Source organism: Malaclemys terrapin, assembly GCF_027887155.1.
Source record: "Malaclemys terrapin pileata isolate rMalTer1 chromosome 20 unlocalized genomic scaffold, rMalTer1.hap1 SUPER_20_unloc_4, whole genome shotgun sequence".
NCBI lineage: Eukaryota > Metazoa > Chordata > Testudines > Emydidae > Malaclemys > Malaclemys terrapin.
This window is the reverse complement of record NW_026530191.1, coordinates 125,531-147,380: the sequence shown is the minus strand read 5'-3', so window position 1 is coordinate 147,380 and position 21,850 is coordinate 125,531. Positions and strand designations below refer to the sequence as shown.

General features: G+C 55.5%; 1 protein-coding gene across 1 annotated transcript; it reads left to right on the top strand.

Moving 5' to 3' along the window:
• Positions 1-1,872: 1,872 nt before the first annotated feature.
• Positions 1,873-20,443, top strand: LENG8 (leukocyte receptor cluster member 8). Its single transcript, XM_054015065.1, has 15 exons — positions 1,873-2,210; positions 6,590-6,761; positions 7,544-7,648; positions 7,911-8,024; positions 8,824-9,073; positions 10,359-10,494; positions 12,243-12,428; positions 12,701-13,009; positions 13,604-13,738; positions 14,125-14,410; positions 15,110-15,211; positions 16,015-16,083; positions 16,424-16,553; positions 17,014-17,221; positions 18,645-20,443. The coding sequence occupies exons 1-15, from the start codon at positions 2,173-2,175 to the stop codon at positions 18,805-18,807; spliced, it is 2,403 nt and encodes an 800-aa protein (XP_053871040.1). The 5' UTR covers positions 1,873-2,172; the 3' UTR covers positions 18,808-20,443.
• Positions 20,444-21,850: the final 1,407 nt, after the last annotated feature.

Genomic DNA, 21,850 nt, shown 5'->3' with positions numbered 1-21,850 from the left:
CAGCTCCCAGTGGCCGCGGTTCGCCATTCCCAGCCAATGGGAACTGCGGGAAGGGGAGCGGGCCGCGGGGACGTGCTGGCCGCCGCTTCCCACAGCTCCCATTGGCCGGGAACAGCAAACTGCGGCCACTGGCAGCTGCGGGGGGCCGTGCCTGCAGCATAAACAAAAATGTCTCGCGGCCGGCCAGTGGATTACTCTGACGGGCCGTGTGCCGAAGGTTGCCGACCCATGTTCTGTAATTTGAGCGACTCACTTTTTGCAGTTCACCAAACTTGGAACAAAAAGAAGAACAGGAGGACTTGTGGCACCTTAGAGACTAACAAATTTATTAGAGCATAAGCTTTCGTGGACTACAGCCCACTTCTTGGAACAGATCATTTAACATTAGGAAACATCCGAACAGCCCTTTCTTATCTTAATCCCTCTGTTTATAAACACGATTCTGCCTCCCTGCCTCAGGGGCCAACCAAGGGAGGTTTTTTAAAGGCTTTTTAAACTCCCCCTAGAACTGTGTGCATGCGCACAGCAGAGAGTGAGTGAGGATGAAAAACAACAAACAAAACGCGGACGAACCCTCCCCAAACCTGCCACCTATAACATGATGAGCAATTAAAAACAACCAAACCAAAATCTGCTCATTGTAAGCGGACTTGGTGATTGTTGCAGAGCTGGGGAAAGAACCCAGGAGTCCTGGCTCCCAGCCCCCCCTGCTCTAACCACTGGACCCCACTCCCCTCCCAGAGCCGGGGAGAGAACCCAGGAGTCCTGGCTCCCAGCCCCCTCCTGCTCTAACCACTGGACCCCACTCCCCTCCCAGAGCCGGGGAGAGAACCCAGGAGTCCTGGCTCCCAGCCCCCCTCCTCCCCAGCTCTAACCACTAGACCCCACTCCCCTGCCAGCGCTGGGGAGAGAACCCAAGCATCCCCTAGGTCGGATCCCCTCCCCCATTTTTTTTTTGCTTCCGCCTTTGAAGGGCTCTGTCCCTCCTAAGCCACCATCCCGCCCCTGGCACCCACCTTCTTTGCCCTCATTGGCTGCGCCTGAGGCTGCCCGCCTCTCCGCCCCGTTCGCCAATCCAACCCGAGCTCCTCCCTCCCGATTGGCCGGACGGAGAGGCGAGGGACGGGTGGCGCGCCCTGCGTCGTGACGTTACTCCGCCGCCGCCGACCTTCGCTCGCGCTCTCTCTCTCTCTCTCTCCACCCTTGCCGCGTGCGTCACGCTACGTGCCGCGCGAGGCGCCCCGGAAGGACGCGAGCGGGAGGGGGGGGGGGAAAAACCAGCACTAGGGAGGCCGCCGCCATCTTGAGAGCGCGGGACGGAGCCAGCGCGGCGCGCGAGACACCCCGCGACGCGCCCCTCCCCCACAGCGCAGCGCCCGGGGCCTAGCGGGGGCGGGGGGAGCCGGGCGGGCCGGGCCTGAAGCCCGAACGGGGCCCGTGGGGCCTAGAGGAGCCGAGGGGGGCCAGGCGGGGCTGGGGGGGGGGCGACGCCCGAGCAAGGGGCTGTGGGGCCAGTTAAAGGCCTTGGGGGCCCAGGCAGGGATCTAGGGGGGCTCTGAGAGTCGGGGGGGGGCTCTGAGAGTCGGGGGGGGGCTCTGAGAGTCGGGGGGGGCTCTGAGAGTCGGGGGGGGCTCTGAGAGTCGGGGGGGGGCTCTGAGAGTCGGGGGGGGGGCTCTGAGAGTCGGGGGGGGGCTCTGAGAGTCGGGGGGGGCTCTGAGAGTCGGGGGGGGGCTCTGAGAGTCGGGGGGGGGGCTGGAGGGGTGTGGGGCCAGAGGCCTGGTCGGGCCCCGTGGCCAGGGGCTGAGGAGCAAGGCAGGGGTGTGGGGGGGGGGATAGGCAGAGAGGGGCGTAGGCCTGTGGGAGTGGGGGGGGGGTCTGCACCCCTGAGAAGGCCGTGACTGAAGGGGGAGCTTTCTGGCGCACGCCCACCTGACGGGCCTCAGTTTCCTGCCCTGGACAGTGGGGCTGGGCACCCTGCGTTCCCACCCCAGCCCCCTGGATTCCTGCCCCAGGAGGCACCGGGCTTGAGGCTGCCGTGACTTTCTCCTCTGCCCCCCGGCACCCGCGAGAGAGGGGCGCGCCCCCGGGGGGCTGCGTTCTGTCTACGGAGCCGGGTCGGGGAGCGACATCTAGAATCCCAGATTTCTCCCCCCCCACTCCAGCGACTGAACGATGGCGACCAACATAGGCGACCAGCGAGCCTCTGAATGGTGATCTTTGCGTGTTGGGTGCTTGGGTGGGAACAGGTTGCTCGTTAATATACTGCTGCGTTGAGGTTTTTGTGGGGCAGGGGAGTAGAGGAAGCAGTGAAATGTCTCTAGCAGGGACTGTCTTCCTTTGACAGGAGCCCGGATTTATGGGCCAAAGCAAACTAAGCTCCCCTTATTCTCCCAGGCTGCCAGTTAGCCGGGCTGGATCGTCTTGTCACCAAATAGCTACAAAGGAATCTTCTCTTTCAGGGCATAAGCTAGTGATTCAGAAGGGACAGGAACGGGTCCTTGTTCTCTGTGCGTTGTAGCGAGCCGGACACAGTGGCTGACACTGTGCACAGGATCATCCTCATCTTGTGTAGTTATAATTTTAAAATGACGTGGAGGAGAATGTTGACTTTTTAAGGCGAGAGTTGCCACCTGCTATGTGAGACCCTGACCTTGTCGAGGCTCTTTTTCTACTGCACCATGGAAAGGCCCATCTTTTCTCACGGCCTTTGAAAATGGGGCAAAGCAAGGTTGGGGGGAGCAGTGGTGGGTTAAGCCAGGTTTTTTTTACTGGTATAGCTGTTTCAGTTAGGGGTACGATTGATATTGCTGAAATAGTTATGCCCGTGTGGATACAGCTACACCAGTATAGCTGATTTCCCTCATGTGGGAATGAGCTATACCAGTATAAACATCTTGATGACTGCATCCACGCTGGGGAAGATTAATGCACCGACTTTAATTATACCGGTATCAAAGTGGTCCAGCTTGTGTGTCTAAACAAGTCTTCTGCATCTTTGTTACGTCAAGTGTGACTAGAGTAGATGGGTGAACCCCTTTAAATGCTTCAGTAAGTTGAAATGTTTATTGGTACTGAGGGTGTGAGGATAAAAATTCTGAGCACAAATCTGAAAGAGTCAATCAGAGTGACCAAGGAAGCCAGAAGCAAATTAATGGGCTCATCGCTGAAGAGCTGCAGTAAAACCTTTTAAGTGGTCTGTGGATTTCACATTATTTTAGGGTGTGGTTTTTCTGTCGTAAACATTAAGTCAAAGGCTTAGAAATATAGCACAAAGCAGACTGCCTTAGTATGAGAACTTGTCAAACTAGTGTCGTTTGGCTGACTTTGGTATTAAGTGTAACATTCGTGATTTGCATGGCTGCGTTTAGCACTGTGAAGTTCTGAGCTCCAGTCCTGCAATGAATTCTCCGCAGGCAAAACCACTTGGCCCATGTGGGTCCCCTGTCAACTTTGTTGGAAGGTCCCTCGCTGAGCTCATTGTAGGCTGGGACCCTCCCGGAGTGGACACACATTTTCAGTTCCTTTTTAAAGGCCTTAAAACTACATGTGAATCGTTTTGCTGCATACCAGGGTGTTGTGGGTTTTAAAGGTTGTCGGGGGTAGGAGGAAAACTGAGGGTGTTCCTTTTTTTCTTCTTTTGTGATGTATAAAGAAATCTCTTTTACCGTTAACTGTTTATTGGGATTTACCTGTGTTTGAGGGGGAGGTTTATGCGGTTGGCAAGCGAGTCATAGCTTAGCAAACTCTTAAGGCCGGCAGGAACATTAAATCATCTAGCCTGACCTCCCATTTAACAGGCCATAGAATTTCCCCTAATTCCCCTTCTACTGACCCCAATAACTTGCATTTAACTAAACAAGCGTCTTCCAGAAAGGCATCCAGTCTTGATTTGATACCATCAAGAGATGGAGAATTCAATTCGGCACAACCTGTGGGAGTTTGTTCCATTGGCCACAGACCCTTGCAGTTACAAATTTGTGACTCGTTTCTAATTTGTTTGGCTTTAACGTCCAGCCACTGGGTCTTGTGCTCCATCATGGTGTGGGTCAAAACCTTTTTTATGAAACCAGGAGGATGGTGCGTTAGATAAAGAGTCAAAGAGATCTTTTCTTCTAACGATCAGTTTTGAGTTAAATCAGTGTTGGAAAGAGAGTCTGGAAAGATCTTCCCCTAGCCATTGGCTTAGAATCCTGCAAAGCCTTAACTTTCCCCATGTCACCTTGGTACTTGTGATGTCATAGTCCTGCCAGTTCTCCAGCCGGATGGATAGATATCAATCATGATTTGAATCACCAAGTGGAAAGCCTCTATTTAAACCATCAATTTAAATCAACTTTTCCATTTGTACTTCAGTTATTTTTCTTATGAATGGTGCGTTCTCATTGGTTGATAGAACCATTAAAATGTAGCACCTTTACAGTAGATGTGGTTAATCTTTTTGCTATCTTTGGGTGTACAGTATATCTACACTTATTTAAACAATTATATAGTTTAATATTTTCAGATTATTAATTGTACATTTTTAGTATGTTGGAAAAAGGAGAATGAGATATTGCTTAGTTAAGTATCAGGGGGTAGCCGTGTTAGTCTGTATCTACAAAAACAACAAGGAGTCCGGTGGCACCTCAAAGACTAACAGATTTATTTGGGCATAAGCTTTCATGGGTAAAAACCTCACTTCTTCAGATGCATGGAGTGAAAGTTACAGATGCAGGCATTATATACTGACCCATGGAGAGCAGGGAGTTACTTCGCAAGTGGAGAACCAGTGTTGACAGGGTCAATTCAATCAGGGTGGATTTGGTCTACTCCCAATAATAGATGAGGAGGTGTCAATTCCAGGAGAGGAAAAGATGCTTCTGTAATGAGCCAGCCACTCCCAGTCCCTATTCAAGCCCAAATTAATGGTGTTAAATTTGCAAATGAATTTTAGTTCTGCTGTTTCTCTTTGAAGTCTGTTTCTAAAGTTTTTTTGTTCAATGATAGTGACTTTTAAATCTGTAATAGAATGACCAGGGAGATTGAAGTGTTCACTTACTGGCTTTTGTATGTTACCATTCCTGATGTCCGATTTGTGTCCATTTATTCTATTGCTTAGTTATTACTGTTGTGCCATATATATAAAGTTTGATGTCATAAGTTAGATGTTTTCCCCGGATTCTTTCTTTATATAGAAAATCAGACTTTAACTCAAAGTTTTTCTGGTAGAAGTTCATGGATTCAGCAGTTTTATTTTTTAATTACTTTAGGCCTAACATATCTTGTATTAAATTCAGATTTTCTTTGAAACAGGTTTATTTTTAAAAAGTAAACCTTATTAAAATTTAAATAATCAAAAAATCTGATTTCATAAAAATAATCTTCGATTTTTATCCAGTCAACCATGGAGTCTTCCAGGAAAGAACTGGGTAGACAAGACATGAATTTCTACCATAAAACCTCTTAATGCCTTCATTATAAGCAAAAGGCGACACAACATTGGTATGAAATCTGATCAGTTTAGGGGCATTCTACTCAGCTTCCTAAAATATCCTCTCCCTGGCCAAGCAAGATGACTTTGTATAGTTTTCTTCATAGTTTAGCTGGGTGTTTTCTAAGCCCTGGGGCTTGCCAGATGTTGGACAACTGAAAATAAGCCGTGTCATTTTGAAGTGGGAAGCATGCTGCTTTTATTTGTTTAGCGATTTCCTTTTTTATTTTTTAAAAAACTAAATCGACAGCTCTTTGAAAGTCACTCGGCGGTTTGATGCATAGAAGTAGTTGTGGCAGCAGGTGGATTAATGAGCAAAATGCAGGTGAGAAGGGCAGAGGTATAACACCCTGTAATGTTGCCCTCTGACTTACCTGTGAAGCCGAAAGCTTGTTTGTGTTGTCATAAAGACACTAGATGCCTGGGAGCGAAATAGCCACACCAGACTCAACGGGACTATCTGAGCGTATGCGCCTTTGTCGGATAGAGAAGGGGACTGGCAGTAAGGGACAGAGCTAGACACGTCTAAGTTTGACTCCGGATCCCATGGGTGAAGGCTGCTCCCCTCTGGCAGTTTGGTGATCTGTGTGAAATGAAGTATCTCAGGCCAATTCCTAGTGGCCGTATCCTGTTTGGCTGTGGGAGGTCATGGTGACACGACTCCCAGAGCAGGATGGACCTAATGACTTGGGTTCCTTTCCCTCCTAGCCTCTCTGTGCCTCGGTTTCCCCTCTGTAGCATGGGGGTGATAGCCCTGCCCAGCCTCATGCAGCTGCTGTGGGGATTAATACATTGATTGCTTAGATACTACAGCAGGGGGCGGGTGCAGATAAGCATCATAGTGTGTCCTCATTAGTTACCATGTGTGAGCAGGAGACCCTAGTGCGGAGGAGGAGGGAACAGCGGCAAGAGTTGAGGTGTGTGCAGTAGAGTGCCTGCCAAGAGAATCGCTGTATTTATCCTCTGGGTGGCACTCCTGCCTCCCTTCTGCTCTTAGCTAAAACTGCAGTTTGCTTTACCCTCGACTGCCTGGGGTTGACCCTTACCTGTTCAGCCAGGGCAGGGGGATTCATTCCCAGGCTCCAAGCGTAACTCTCGTCTTTCTCTTCACCCGTCCAGGGCTCCCCAGTACAATCTCGGGAACAACACAGCCCGGGAAAACAGCATGGAGGGGCAGGCACACGAGAACCCTGAGTGGGAGAAAGCCAGGCAGGCACTGGCCAGTATCAGCAAAGCCAACGCCGCCTCTGGGACCAGCAAGGGCTCCAACAACGGACCGGCTAACACGCAGGTAACATGCCCCCCGCTTTTTGATGGGATTCTGGTCTCCTGGGAGCCAGCGTGCCCGGAGATCTTACCCTGCCCCAGTGCCCGAGAGAATGATCATACTGTTTCACGGGCTGACGGTGTAACCTAGTCAATAGAGCACAGGACTGGAACTTGGGAGACCTGGCTTTGCTGGGTGAACCTGGGGAAGTCGCTTACCCTCCAGTCCCCTTCCTCTGCCTGTCTTGTCCATTTAGATCGTCAAACTCTCTAGAGCAGGGACGGTCTTGTGTATGGACAGCTCCAACCGCTGCGGGGCCCCCATCTGTTACCACAAATCACCTCAGACCACTTGGGATGACTACGTTTTATACCTTGCTGATTGGACACATTCGCTCTTCTTTATCTCCGTGGCTGCTGCCCTCGGGAGCCCCAGCCCTGGATCGGGGCCCCGTCGTGTGAGCTGCTGTACAAACCCAGAACAAAAAGCCCCCAGTGAGCTTCCAGTCTGTCGTCTGACCCGGTTGGGTTGTGGTTTTAGACACGGTCTTCTATCGACAGTGTTGTGTGTGTGTGCGCACACGTCCTGCGCTACCTTATTGTGTATCGGTGCATGCTGGGAAAAATCTGGGTTGCTATCCCCTGCTGTCACAGCAGCAGGTCATATCCAGAGGTCTGGTACCCGGTGCAGTGCACCGTGGGATAGCCAACAGAGGACTAACCGCGGCCACTGCGCAAGGCTAGTGGGGTCCCGTCTGCGCTCCCTAGTCCCTGCCTTTCCTGATGATCCCGTGTGTTTCTCTGCAGTATGCCTCCCAGCAAGGAGACCCCAACGCCCTGCAGCAGCAACAATATTACCAGTGGTACCAGCCGTACAGCTTCGGATACCCCTATAATTACTGTTACCCAATGGTGAGCGATTTATCCCCTGCCCTGTGCTTGCGATCTCTTAGGAGCCCTGGGGTCTAGCCCCAGCTCGTCTCTTGCTAAGGGACTTAGCATCCGCTCGTGAGAGATGCTGGGCGGTGGGAGTTGACTTTGGGACGGGCTGGAAGCCTTTAATATCTTTTGCGGGGGGCAGGGTGTGGGGGGGTGTGGTTAGCCAGCATTTGTAAAACACTTGCCAAGTGCTGTGTCCTGATGCGACTCTGTGGGGCTGGGCTCTTCTCTGCAGAACGTCTACCCAGGCTACAGCTTCCCCAACCAGTACGGGGTCGCAGGGTCGTATTCCTCTTCGACGGCCCAGCAGCCGCAAGGGCCGGGCCAGCACCAAGGGAACGTGAACCAGGTAGGTCCCAATGTCCCAGCCCTCACAGAGCACTCAGGGGTCACGCTGCCCGGCCTTCTGGACAGTGCTTGGTTCTTTCCTCCCACCCAGGGCCAGGAGTCGTGTCAGGATGTGGCCTAGTGGTTAGAACAGGACTTGGCGCACCTGGGTTCAGTCCTTGGCTCAGAGGTGCCATGTTCCCTAGGGGTTGGAGCAGGAGGGACTAGGAGTGAGAAGTGACTGGATTCTGTTTGAGACTCTTGGCAGGAGTGTTGTCTAGTTAGAGAGGGGGGCTGGAAGCCAGGACTCCTGGGTTCTCCCCCACTCTGGGAGAGGAGTGGGGTCTAGTGGTTAGATTGGGGGGCTGGAAGCCAGGACTCCTGGGTTCTCTCCCCTGCTCTGGAAGCAGAGTGGGGTCTAGTGGTTAGAGCGGGGGGGCTGTGAGCCAGGACTCCTGGGTTCTTTCCCCAGCTCTGGGAGGGGGTGGGGTAGAGCACAGGGACTGGGTGTCAGGGCTGCCACCTGTTGGTTGTATGACAGCAGGCAAGAAACTGAGGTACACACTTTTCCTCTTGAGCCGGGGGCTTGTAACCCTTGGCCGCTCCCCAATTCTTAAGACGACAGGCTGAAAATGGCTGTTGGCCCAGTTCCCCCCTCCTTGCCCCGTGAAGGCCGTGGGGCTACACTGGTGTATCTGGGAGGGGGGATGGGCCAGTTTGTCTACACCTCTACCCATAATCTGCTTCTCACCGGGCCTTGACACCTGTGCAGGGCAGTCGTGTGCCACCCTCCACTGAAAGCGTCTCTCTCCCCCTTCCAGCCTCCAGTCCCTGGCATGGAGGAAGGCATGGCCTACCCCAACCAACAGCAGCAGATGGCCACCTCCAATCCCCCGCAGCCGCCTCCACAGCATGGCAACCACCCCGGGGGCGCCATGGGCCAGCAGCAGGGCGGCTCGTCCGGGGGCCAGCACCTGCAGCAGAACTCCTCCGGCGCCTCCTACAGCCAGCACGGCTACTCAGAGGGGCCCAAGCCCAAGAAGGGGCAGCAGCTGTGGAACCGCATGAAACGTGAGTCCTGGTCCTGAGTGCAATTGGCTACTCCTGGGTACCAGGCCTGGGAGGGGTCAAAGGATTAGAGCCGGGGGATCTGGAAGCCAGGACTCCTGGGTTCTGTCCCCAGCTCTGGGAGGGGAGTGGGATACTAGGGGATTAGAGCAGGGGAGGCTGGGAGCCAGCATTCCTGGGTTCTATCCCTGGGTCTGGTGGGTTAGAGCAAGGGGAAGGGGGCAGGGAGGCAGGAACAGAACCCAGCCATCCTGGCGGAGCGTGTTCTAGTGGTTAGGGTGGGGAGCTAAGACTTCTGGATTCTGTTCCCAGCTCTGGGTAGTTCTTACGGGTTAAAGCAGGGTGGGGGAGACTGGTGCCGGGTCTCCTGGGCTCTATTTCGCTCTCCTCAGCTGAGTGGCTGGATGAACTGGAGTGGGTCTCAGATCAGTCGCTCACCCTGTTGGCAGCACAGAGCCAGCCCCGCTCTGGCACTGGGAGCGGGACTGTATTTTGGCTCGTGCAACATCCCAGCTGTTGACAAGGTTCCTGTCACCGACCCTTTACTGGTGGCGAATGTCAGAGTTGGAGGCCCAGCGTAACTTTCAGAGCCCAGGTGAAGTTGGTGGCCCTGTTGATGAGGAAAAGCATCTCTCGACTTATAAATGAGCTCGGGCGATCCTAAATAGAGACGTAATAAACACAGAGCCGCGTACACAGCTCTTCAGAGCGTATCAGCGCTTTGTGCTCGTTCCCAGTCTGTCAAAACAACTATTACCCCTTCCCTCCTCATGGGGGCGTGCTCCGCAATGGAGACTTTCCTCTAAGGGGCATCAAGTGTGTTAGCCTTCTGCCTTCTCTCTAGAGGCCCTCCCCTCCCCTCCTGTATTGCTTGCCCTGTGTTTGGATGCAGCCGCTTCTGGGGTGGGGCGTGGGACTGGCTATACAGAGATGCTTGTCCTGGTGCTGAGATGCAGCCACCTCTGTAGCGGGGCACAGGACTGGTTATACAGGGGTCCCTCGCCTGATGCAGAGGTGAAGCCACCTCTGGGATGGGACATAGGGCTGTTTATACAGGGGTTTTAGCATCAGCCCAGCAAGACGACATAGCAGTTAAGGAGATTCTGTTTCCAAGTAAAATTAGAGAGATGGTGGATTGGCTTAAATCAAGTCCAACAGATGTTGGGGTCCCGTGTATCTAGTTTGGGGGCTTGATCTCGAGTGAGTCCCTCAAATCCAAGGATTTAATAAACTCGGAATTCACCTCCTGCTTCGAGCCATCCGGTAAACTTCTCCCTTGTCTCAGCAGAAGCCCCTGGAGCCGGCGGCCTGAAATTCAACATCCAGAAACGCCCCTTCGTGTTAACGAACCAGAACTTCGGGGCCTCGGACCAGCACGGCAACTTCGGGCCGCAGCAGAACTCGGAGAAACATCACAACCAAGGGTACGTGTCTCACTCCCCTGCCGCTCCGTCAGTCACACTCAACCCCTTAGGGAGGTGGGCTGGTCTATAAAGGGGGAAGCGACGCAGGGCTGGGAGCGACAGCGGAGTTAGAATCCCAGCCCTGCCCCTAAACTCCCCGTGGGCAAAGTTTCTCATAAGATCAGCTCTCCACTCCCCTGTTCATCCTAGCAGCCCTTCTCTGCCCGTCTGGCTTGGATTCCTCTTCCTTGAATTATTTCCAGGGAGTTCTCTGGCCTATGTTAAAGAGATCAGATTAGATGATCACAACGGTGCCTCCTGGCTTTGGAAAAACCCTGGGGTGCCCGAAATGGGACACAGGACTCCAGTTGGGGGCTTCCCAGTGCCTTGTCCAACAGCGTTAATATTTCCCATCGTGACAGGTTGGACCCCCCCCTTCCGGGGTGCCACCTGATGTACTGGGGTCCCGCTGAGCCCGGCCGTTCCACCAGCCTGGGCTCCCTCACCCTGTCCTGCTGCACACACACACGCACTCAGCTGTGGACTCACACAGAGTCTGCAGTCAGCTCTGTGTGGGAAGACAGCTCGGGGAGTTGCCCGGCACTCTGTTGCACACACCCTGTGGAGTGTAAACCCAAAATTATATGGTCTTCTGCTGTATCGAGATCTATATGGCATAAGCTCATGAAATTCGCTCCCTCCCTCAATGGGGAGGAAGATCTGCACAGCTTTTTACCTCCTCCCCGGTTATGAATTGCACAAACCGGGTTTCAGAATAAACAAAAAAGGTAAATTGTAAGTGATTCTAAGAGACAGCAAACAGAACAAAGCAGATCACTGAGCAAATAAAACAAAACACGCAAACTAAGCTGAATACTAACTACAAATAATTTCTCACCGTAAATGTTGTTTCAAGCGGGTTGCAGAGTTTCTTGAAGGTAAACTGCACTGCTGGCAGCTTAAATCTCCAGGAATTCCTATTGCAGGCCAGACCTTTCTCGCCTGGGCTCAGCCCCTGCCCCACCCCCCCCCCCAGCTTAGTTCCTTTGTTTCTTCAGGTGTTTTCAGCAGTCTCCCTTCTTGGGCAAGGAGGCAGTGGAGAAGAACCAAGATTAACTCACTCCCCGGCCTTAAATATGATTTGCATATGGCAGGAATCCTTTGTTTCCTTGTTTGACCCCCACCCACTCCTAATGGAAAAACACTAGAAGCCCAAGATGGAGCCTAGTACCAGGTGACATGATCACCTGACCCTGTAATGTCAGAGCAGCATCTAAGGAAACTTCTGGGAAGACGGGAGATTCGTATCTTCAAAGTTGGATTGTCCTTCCTAACGGCCCATCCAGGCTGTTTGCGTACTGTCTGGTGGGCGTTCCCAGGGTGTACACACTGTTGTAATTGTTACATAGTCAGTATTCCCAACTTCAGATACAGAAATGATCCATGCGTACAAATTGGGTAATCCTATTCAGTAAATCAGAACCTTTCCAATGATACCTCGCATGACCCATGCTGCATAAAACACATCTTAGTTGTGCCATATTCCTATCATGACCATATCTCAATGAAGAATATGGGATGTCGTATCCCCATATCTTCTGGCCTGATCTAGCCTAGGTTTGCCCCATCTTGGGATCTATAAGTCCCATCAGCTTGGGGCGGGTCTGTGCCCTGGACTGCAGGAGTTTATATCCCCTCCCAAACCCTGCTTGAGTGGCTCACCCTGGGTCTCTAATGTCTGGCTTCTTTTCTGGACCTTTCCCCCTTAGCTCGTCTGCTGGCAAACCAGAGGACTGGCCCCAGGACATGAAGGAATACGTCCAGCGCTGCTTCACCGCCTGCGAGTCGGAGGAGGACAAGGACCGGACGGAGAAGCTGCTGAAAGAGGTGCTGCAAGCCAGGCTGCAGGATGGCACAGCCTACACCATCGACTGGAGCAGGGAGCCGCTGCCGGGGTGAGCCACAGTGCCGGCGGGGTGAGGGTCGGGGGGGCGGAACAGAGCGGGGCTGGGAGCCAGGACTCCTGGGTTCTGTCCCCAGCTCTTGAGGGGCCGTGGGATGTAGTGGTTAGAGCAGAGCGGGCTGGGAGCCAGGACTCCTGAGTTCTCCAGATACTGTCAGGAGTAGGCACTGTTGTAAAACGGGTGATCTCAGCCCCCCCAAGAAGCAGGTAGCTGAGCTCTGACCCCCCAGCGGCGTCTCTCGTAACGTGCCCTCTCCCTTCCAGGCTGGGCAGGGACAGTATGGCTGAGAGCCCCAAGAAGAAGCGCTGGGAGATGTCTTCGCTTCACGCTCCCCGGGGCCCCATGCCGGCCGGCCTGTCGCAGCAGCAGCAGAGGGGCAACGGTGGGGGCGGCGCGGTGGGCTCCCAGTCCCAGCGCGGTGGGGGTGGCGGGGCCAGCCGGGCCCGAGGGAACAGCTTCCCCACCAAATTTGGGAACCGCAACGTCTTCATGAAGGAGAACAGCTCGTCCTCCAGCGCTGGCTCCCGCTCCCGCTCATCCTCTCGCTCGCCCAGCCGCCACTTCCGGCGCAGGTAGGGGGCTGGGGCTGCGCGGGGGCCCAGCCAGAATACCGGGATACATGAGGGTGGACTCCTCAGACAGCCCTAGCTAGACCCTGAGGACGTGATGTGATTGGAAACAAGATCAGACCCCAGGGTCTGTCCTACCCGGCGTGTCTCTCTTCTCTCTCCCGCCCAATCAGGCCCCTGGGCCTGTCTAGCCTGGTATTCCCCACCCCAGGCCCAGCCAAGCTGGTATCCCTCACGCCACTGGCTCAGCCCTCGGGCCCCTCCAGGACCCTGAAAACTTGCTGCCCTGGTGGGTGGGGAGACAACGTTGGAAATGGGACCCCAGTGTGACTGGCACAGCGACGCCTGCCTGAGTCTGCAGAGAGCCTGAGCCCGTTGCTCGGAGTGGGGAGAACTGCCTGTGCTTCTCCTCCTCAGGGGGAGCTCTCACCCCCCTCCCCCCACATGCAGGAGACTGGGGGGGGGCAGCGGGGGAAGAGCCCTGGACTGGCTCTTGGAGGAGGGGTGGAGGGGGCCCCAGGATTGCTGTGGGCAGGCCCTTCGGGGGAAGGGGGCAAGGCTGAGATGCCGGGCTCTAACCTTGCCTCTTTCGGGCAGCGATTCCCATTCGGACTCCGACAGCTCCTTCTCTGGCACCGACTGCCGCCTGGCCAGCCGCAGGAGTGCGCCGAAAAACCGCGGCCGAGGGGGGCACATGGAGCGGGGCCGCATGAGGATGCAGAGGGGTAAAAGGTAACCCCGCCGCGTCCCGGTCTTGGGCACGCCAGCCAGGAAGTGGTTAGGTGGGGGGCTCTCGGGGTCGGGACCAGCCTGGCTTAGCTTCAGGTCGGTCCGTGGCGTCGCTGTCCAAACCAGCAGAGTTTGAGTGCAGACGCGGAGCCAGGACTCCTGGGTTCTCCTGGGTTCTCGATGGGGAATGGGCGCTAGTGGGTTAGAGCAAGGGCAGAGTGGGAGTCAGGACTTCTGGGTTCTCTACCCGGCTGTGGGGTGGGGTTGGGGGCCAGGACTCCTGGGTTCTATCCCAGTTCCTCCCACAGACTTGCCATGTGATCCTGGGCAAATCTGCTGCCCCCTCCACTTGGCTGCTGTGCTGAGCCTCCCGGCCACGTCCCTTTCAGGCATGACCAGGGCCCCTCCAAGCGCAACCGCCGGCGGAACGCCATGGACTACGAGGACCCCGAGAAGGAGTTCAAGAAGCAGCGGCGGGCGGCCCGCTTCCAGCACGGCCACTCCAAGAAGCTGCGCCTGGAGCCCCTCATCCTGTCCATCAACAGCCTGGACCCTGCCGGCTCGGAGAGCCTGGACTGGAATGAGCTGAAGATTATGGGCACCTGTCAGGAGATCACCAAGCACTACCTACGGCTCACGTGCGCCCCAGACCCCTCCACCGTCCGGCCTGTCTCGGTGAGCGCCGGGCAGCCTCCGCTGGGGTTACTGGAGTGCCCCGGGGCAGGCCCCATCAGGCCAGGGGCCCCAGATGGGATTGGGGTGGGGGGAACATAATGCTGGGAGCCGAGGAGGTGTCCCAGCTGAGATCACAGCTCTGAGGGTATCCAGTGAACTGGCAAGGCGAGGAGCTAATGCTCTGTGCCACGTGAAAGCTGGCAGGCCCGGTACTCTGCTGGTGCCATCGGGCGCTAGTGGACAGAGTGCCGGACTGGTGTCCAGGATGCCTCGGGGGGGGGGGGGGGGGGGCGCAAGTCACTTCCCTGTTTCCTGCCTCAGTTTCCCCTCCCAGGCTTTGTCTGTGTCATACTCCAGTGGGGGACTCTGCCTAGGTAGCACCCCACATATGGAAGCTGGGTGAGGGTGGGCCCCGGATCTGGGTTGGGGTCTGATCTCGGGTTGGGGTCTGGGCAGCCCCTAGCATTATGGTCATCACCCCCAAAGGCGCACCCCTCCAAAGCAGCGATCAGCCGGCCCGCAGGCCAGCCTGGCTTCGCGGCCTGCTGTCTCGTGAAGCACTGGGGCCGGGAGCTGAGGTCTGCTCCCCATGACAGCCGGGACACTAACGCTGCCCTGTCTAGTGCGGGTGCTGCTGTCCCCTGGGTGTCGCCGCTCTCACTCGCGTCCCCTGCTCACCCAGGCGCTCTACGTCCCCAGGTGCTGAAGAAATCCCTGTCCATGGTGAAGTCGCACTGGAAGGAGAAGCAGGATTATGCCTTTGCTTGCGAGCAGATGAAATCCATCCGGCAGGACCTCACGGTGAGTTGCCCGCCCCTCCCCCGGGAGGGGTCTACGGGGAACTGAGCTGCAAAAATGGACCTTGGCAAAGGCCTTCCTCCGAGGGCCCCTCTGCACCGGGAAACCAGCTGCTTTGGATGCAGAGTCACGACTCAAGTCTAGGGTGTCCACACGGGGTCACGCTGGATCATTCTCCTGCTATCCATGTTGGTTAACTTCTCCATATAGACAAGCCCTAAATGACTAGACATGGTGCGACTTGGGACTCCTGGGTTCTCTCCCCAGCTCTGGGAGGAGAGTGGGGTCCAGTGGTTAGAGCAGAGAGGGCTGGCAGCCAGGACTCCTGGGTTCTCTTATCCAACCGTACTTCACTTGCTGTTTGACCTCATTCAAAATTGGTGGCAGCTACAAGCAACTTCCTGTCTTGCGTCGGGAGAGGAATTCTCCCTTCCTAGACAGGTGGCATCATACGTTACTGTCTCACTATATTCTGTGTGTACAACCTCTTCCTCCCGGCCCTCGGATTCCCCCAGCGCTGACTGCTGGGCCGTGGGGTTAACTTGTCCTCACTCTCCGGAGCTGCCCACCTCGCTGGCCTGCCCTGTTGGCACCGCTGCGGGAGCAGCTAGTCAGAGTTCATAAGGTGGCCCCTCGGAGGCCCCCCGACCTCTGCCACTCTTGGTACAGGAGAAGCGGCTCCATGGGACAGTCTGGTGGCAGGACGCTCATCATCGGGGGAGGGGGTTGTGTTGAATCCGACCTAGATAACGCATGGGGGGTCCCTGCTTGTGTCTGGAGTAACCCCTTTCTCCTGCTCCATGCAGGTTCAGGGCATCCGCACGGAGTTCACGGTGGAGGTGTACGAAACCCATGCCCGGATAGCGCTGGAGAAGGTGAGGAGGGGTGGGCATCTGGGTTGTCGGCTGCACGCTCGCTCCGTCATTGGAGGGCAGGCGGGCGGGGGGGGGATGTCTGTCGGCTGAGATAAAACTCGAGCGTTGGAGGCAATGTGGAATGGGCCGGGTGTAAGGGGTGCAAAAAAGGGCAAGTTGGCTTGAGCATCCAATTGGACTCCTGGGTTCTATCCCTGACTTTGGGAGGTGGTGGGGTCTAGTGGTTAGAGCGGGGGGGGCTGGGAGCCAGGACTCCTGGGTTCTCTCCCCAATCCCTCAGTAATGCGTTTTGGGTGAGTCAGGCCCCGCCCTGATAACAAGAATTCCCGTCTCTCCCCAGGGAGATCATGAGGAATTCAACCAGTGCCAGACCCAGCTCAAGTCTCTTTATGCGGAGAACCTGCCGGGCAACGTGGGGGAGTTCACCGCCTACCGCATCCTCTATTACATCTTCACCAAGAACTCTGGCGGTGAGCGAGCCGGGCAGGCCCTGGCCGGGGACGGGAGGGGAAGGCCCACGCAGTATAAATATGCAGAGCCTCCTTGGCTGCTGGCCCCACATTCCCTAACCATAGAGATCCTGCCCTAGAGGGTGTCATTTTCCCCTCCCCAAGCCCTTGGCCACAGATCGGGGATGCGCAGCCCTTGGGTGGGGTCCCCCCTTGGCTGCAGAGCTGTGCCTAGAGTGGTTGCCTACATAAGTGCCACTCTATCCGTCACCCTGCTCCAGTCTGCGCTCTATGGTGAGCCTTGGAGGACTCCCCAGGGATTCTGAGCCATAGAGCCCCCAAAGAGCCAATGAAAATGGCCATCCGAGATGGAGAGCCTCCCAGCCAGTGCCAGGAGACCGACCCGGCTCTGCAGCGCCCCCAGGGCTGGGAACGGGCCTGTGGCCAGCCGCGGTAACCACCTGCCTCCCCTCCCCTGCAGACATCACCACGGAGCTGGCCTACCTGACCAAGGAGCTGAAGGCGGACCCCTGCGTGGCCCACGCGCTGTCCCTGCGCGCCGCCTGGGCCCTGTCCAACTACCACCGCTTCTTCAGGCTCTACCGCCAGGCGCCCTGCATGTCCGGCTACCTCATCGACAAGTTCGCCGAGCGGGAGAGGAAGGCGGCGCTCAAAGCCATGATCAAAACGTATGTCGAGCCGGGAGGGCGCCCCGCCCGCTAACCTCACCCCCTGCCTGGCGGCTGGGCTGAGGTGCCCCCTCGCGGGCTGAGCGCTGTCCTCCGGAGGCGCCCGGCGCCTCCCGTCCGAATCAGGGTAGAGATGTGGGTGCATCCAGTCACATCTCTCCCTCTCCTCCGGTCGACTGTACGGCTGTGTCCGATTGGCCAGCTAGGGCAGGGGTTAGGAAGGATCCCACACTGGAAGGGGGGGTGACCTAGCTTGGGGCGGGGGGAGAGTCGTCCATGATCTTAACCAGCCCCTCTGATTCTGAGCAGTCGTCTCCATCCAGCAGGTAAGTAGAACGTAGCCAGTGTGCAGCGGGGCCCCCGTCATGGACTCGTCTCTGCTCCGTGCCCAGATGCTGGGCAGCCCGTGGCTCGAAGCGGGGAGCTGGGACCAGCCTGGCTTGGGCTGAGGCAGGGGATTGCAGCCCGGCAGCGAATCTTCCGGGCGTGGGAGGCTTAATTTGTGGGAGATCAACGTTGGCACCTTGCCAAGGGGTGGCAGATCCAGGTGTCCTAGTGCCGTAGCCCCCAGACAGGACTGGTGGTGGGGGATCCTGTTGTGCTGGATGGTGGCACTTTTCTGGAGGTCAGATCTGAAACCTTCTCCGTTCTGATTTGGAAAGTGCTGGTGGTTCCCTCCCGGAGCGGGGGAGGCTTGGCTGCCCTCCCTCTCCCGCTGAGATGCGGTGGAGGAGGCAAACTTCCTGCTGGGGGGAACAAGGGCAAAGCTAGAGAGGGCGGTCAGAGGACGGGGGAGGGTTGGGAGTGGCCTAAGGGGCCACCGTAGGAGAGTCTCCTGGCCACACAGGGAGATTCTAGCAGTCAGATCGTGCCCCACGGCAGCTGCCTTCCCTGCTCTCAAAACCAGGACCTCGTGCTGCTCCTTAAGGGCATGGGGTGCAGCCCCCCCCGAAGAGCATGGGTGTGAGGGGAAGGAGGTATCGTTACCCACCGCCTGACCTGGGATGCGGATGGTTGCTGTGGGGGGTGCAGGCAACCGAACTGATGGCGGTGATGGGTGGGAGCTAGCGGTTTGGGGCAGGCAGTTACCCGTTTGGCTGTGATCTCTGTTGTGGGGTGCTGCCTGGGGGTCAGGTCTGGGAAGGGCAGGGGGATCAGAGCTGCGGGGCTGGGGGTGAGTGTGTGTGCAGGCTGTTTGGGGGGTCAGGTCCAGGGGGAAATGGTGGTGTGGGGTCAGATCTAATGGGGCAGGGTGTTGTGGGGGGCAGATCTGAGGTGGAGGGGTGTACTGGCTACATCCCTGGGGCCGAGATCCATTAGGTGGTGGTTCAGTCTGTGCTTGTCCTAACCTGCCTCCTGCTGCGTTTTTCCCGCCCTGTTCCTTGGTGGGTTTTGTTTATTTGTTTCGTTTTGTTTCCTTCAGTTTCCGCCCGGTGCTCCCCGTCTCCTACGTTCAGTCCGAGCTGGCCTTCGAGGCTGCGGAGGAGTGCCAGCTCTTCCTAGCCGCTCTGTCCCTCGTGTACACGGGCACCGACACAACCAAGATTGACTGCAGGCAGAGCTTAGCAGTCCTGGCCAACTTCTAACCTCTCCCTCCCCGCTCCAAAGCCCCCCCTCTAATCGCAACCAAAGGGTAATGGCGGCTCGGTGTGTGCCACAGGCCAGCCACCGGGGCATGCCCCCTGCCCCCACGCACCTCCGCAGACGGACGAGGGTAAGCCGGACGGCCGCTGGACAGCTCCTCCATGGCGTGCCGGGCAGGGGCCCACGCGATGTTAACGCTTTTCTTTAGTCTCTTGCCAGCGGATCGTTCTCTGGGGGCACTGGGGCGGGGAGGGTCAGCCTGTCCTCCGCAGCAAAATGCCCTCACCTGGCATGACCGCCGTCCCGTTCGGCCATGCCAGCCCGCGCCACCTCCATCTTCGGCTCGGCACACGCACGCCCGTGTTCGAAGAACCGCCCCTACCCCCACCGATCTGTGTAAATGGTGTCGGGAGGAATCAACTACGAAACGCAACACTCTTTCCTTTCCTCCCGCCCGGAGCAATCGGAAGTGAACTCCGGAAGGAAAGAAAAACCCAGAGCTTAGCTGGGCTGCCTAGTTAAACCACCCTAGCAACAGGAAGCAAACGTCTAGAGCCGGCCGGTCTGGAAATCTTTTCCAGAACTGTAGTCTAGATCCTCCTGGCACTTTAAAAGCCAAGGAAACCATTTCCTCTGTGCAATGCTGATCTCTTCTTGGAAATGTGATTTCTCTGTGTATATTTCTTCAGGATATGCTGTACAGAACCCCACCCTTCTATGATGTAAATAAGGAGATAAATCCATTGTATTTTGTAAAGTATCTTTTCTACTTTTTTTAATTATAAACTTTAGCAGGTCGGGATGTGATTTTTTTTTTTGTTGACATTGTTGGGGGGTTTTTGGGGTTTTTTTTTTTAAAGAGTAGAACTTTTGTTGGATGTTGTGTATATTTCCACCTTGATCTGAAACTAACGTTGTCTCAGTTTTCTCTTTCTCTCTTACCCCTGCTTCTGAGCTTTTTGGCCAGCCTTGGAAAGAAAGCCAAAAAAAAAAAAGGCATATCTGGGCAAAAAGAGAAAAGAAAGAGAGAGCAGCGGCGGAGAATGAAAGCCGAAAGATCGAGCCCCGATCGGCTCTACCCCCCGCCTCAGAGACTGTTGCTTAGAGACATTGTAAGAATCGGGGGAACCTGATGCAGAGAGTGAAATTGGGGTGACGCAGACCACACAGCTGCCGGGAATTGGTCGTCCCTCCGCTAATGGATTCAACCAGTTGCCAGCAAATCTTCCAATCACGTCTAAGTTTCACCGTTTCTATGTCCTGGAGTTTTTTTTGTCTATGCTCAGTTTAGTTGATTTTTATTTATTATTTCCCCCCCCCCCCCCCATTTCCTCAGTTTCTTTACAGGTAACTTGGTAATGATCCATTCCCTCCCCTTTCCCCGCCCTCAGTTTACTTGTCTTTTTATTTTTATTTTTTTTCCTTTCTTCCTATAGTCTCTTTAGCATCTCATTCTCCTCCCGAGCCTTCCCCCTTCCTTTCTTTTGTTGGACATATGTAACTTTCTGATGTGCACTCGACAGCATGAATAGCTGGATTTCAAATGCTCTTTTTTTTTCTTTCCAGAAACTTTTCCTTTTTTGAGGAGTATTTTTCTCGAAATTGAAAATTAATAAAAACGACAAACGTAGGAAGAAACGCCTCGGGCCCCTGTCTATTTTTGAGGCTGGATCAGGGGATCCCATGTGGGACTTGGGATGCTGGCGTTTGCCCTAGTGCTTGTGACCTTGGGCAAATCGCTCGGGGCCACATTTCCAAAGGGATTTAGATGCTAAAAGATGCAGACAGATGCCTAATGTGGCATAAAGTGGCCCTAGGTGTCGGACTTGCTTAACCCTCTGTCATGGAGTGTGGGGGACTCAGGGCCCTGCACCCCCCACTTCCTGCGATTCACCATGACTCTCAGCCAGTAAAACAGAAGGTTTATTAGATGACAGGAACACAGTCCCAGACAGAGCTTGTAGGTACAGGTCTATCTTGTGGGGTGGGAAGCCCAGACCCCATCTGGGCCTCCATCTGTTTCCCCAGCCAGCCCCTGTGCTGGCCTTTGTCTCTTTCCCAGGCCAGGAGGCCACCTGATCTCTTTGTTCTCCAACACCTTCAGTTGGCACCTTGCAGGGGAGGGGCCTAGGCCATCAGATGCCAGCAGACAGGGCATCGACCCTTCTCTGTGCAGACACCATCACACCTGCCCTCTAGGGCTTTGCAACAATCACACCTCCTTATCCCACCACCTAGATATTTAAGAGCTGCATAGGGGAAACTGAGGCACCCACACAGTATTCAGAGAAAACATTAAGAACTTTCCCACTTCATGTCACCCTCATTGTGCTAAGCTGGTTTGGTGAATCCTGCTGGACTCTGCATCTTTAGGTGTCTATATATGTCTCACTTCATCAATCATCACTCAGTCTGAACTGTAGAAGACAAGTCCCTACCTCTGCTGTGAATTAATTCCTGCCCGAGCGAGAACAGATAATCTAGTCCTCCGTTAGCACCAGCAAAGCCTGCAGATCGGCCTGTTCATATCCGTAGCAAGAGGCTGGAAGGGGTTAGATGCCAATTTCGCCGTCTGCACATGCCGACGAAAGACCGTTTCTGGCTACAGCAATTTGAGTTGAGAGAAGTAAAGCGAGAAGTGTTATGTCCTTGGGACGGGTTGTTACCGGCTTGGGTATAAAGGAGCTGTGAAAATTGCCGTTGATTGTAGAGAAAATTATTTAAAAGAAACATCCGTACTGTGGGGCAAAATAATCCAAGAGCATCAAATTCTACCCAACTCCCTGTGCAAACCCAGAGGGGTGAGGGGAACAGACCCAGCCTGGACCCTTTGCCTTCCACGTGTGGGAGCAGAGCTTCCTTGGCGCTAACCTGGCACACTGAATTCCTGGGCCCTTTGCCGTGGGGAGAGGCAGCTGGCAAAGGGCTAACAGACCGGAGACAGGAGGAGGTCCCAGAGTCCACCCCAGGCAGGCTGTACAAAGGGCCGGGTCCTGCATCTCAGCTAGGAACGCCCTCCCCGGCGGCGGCTGGTTGGGTGAATGC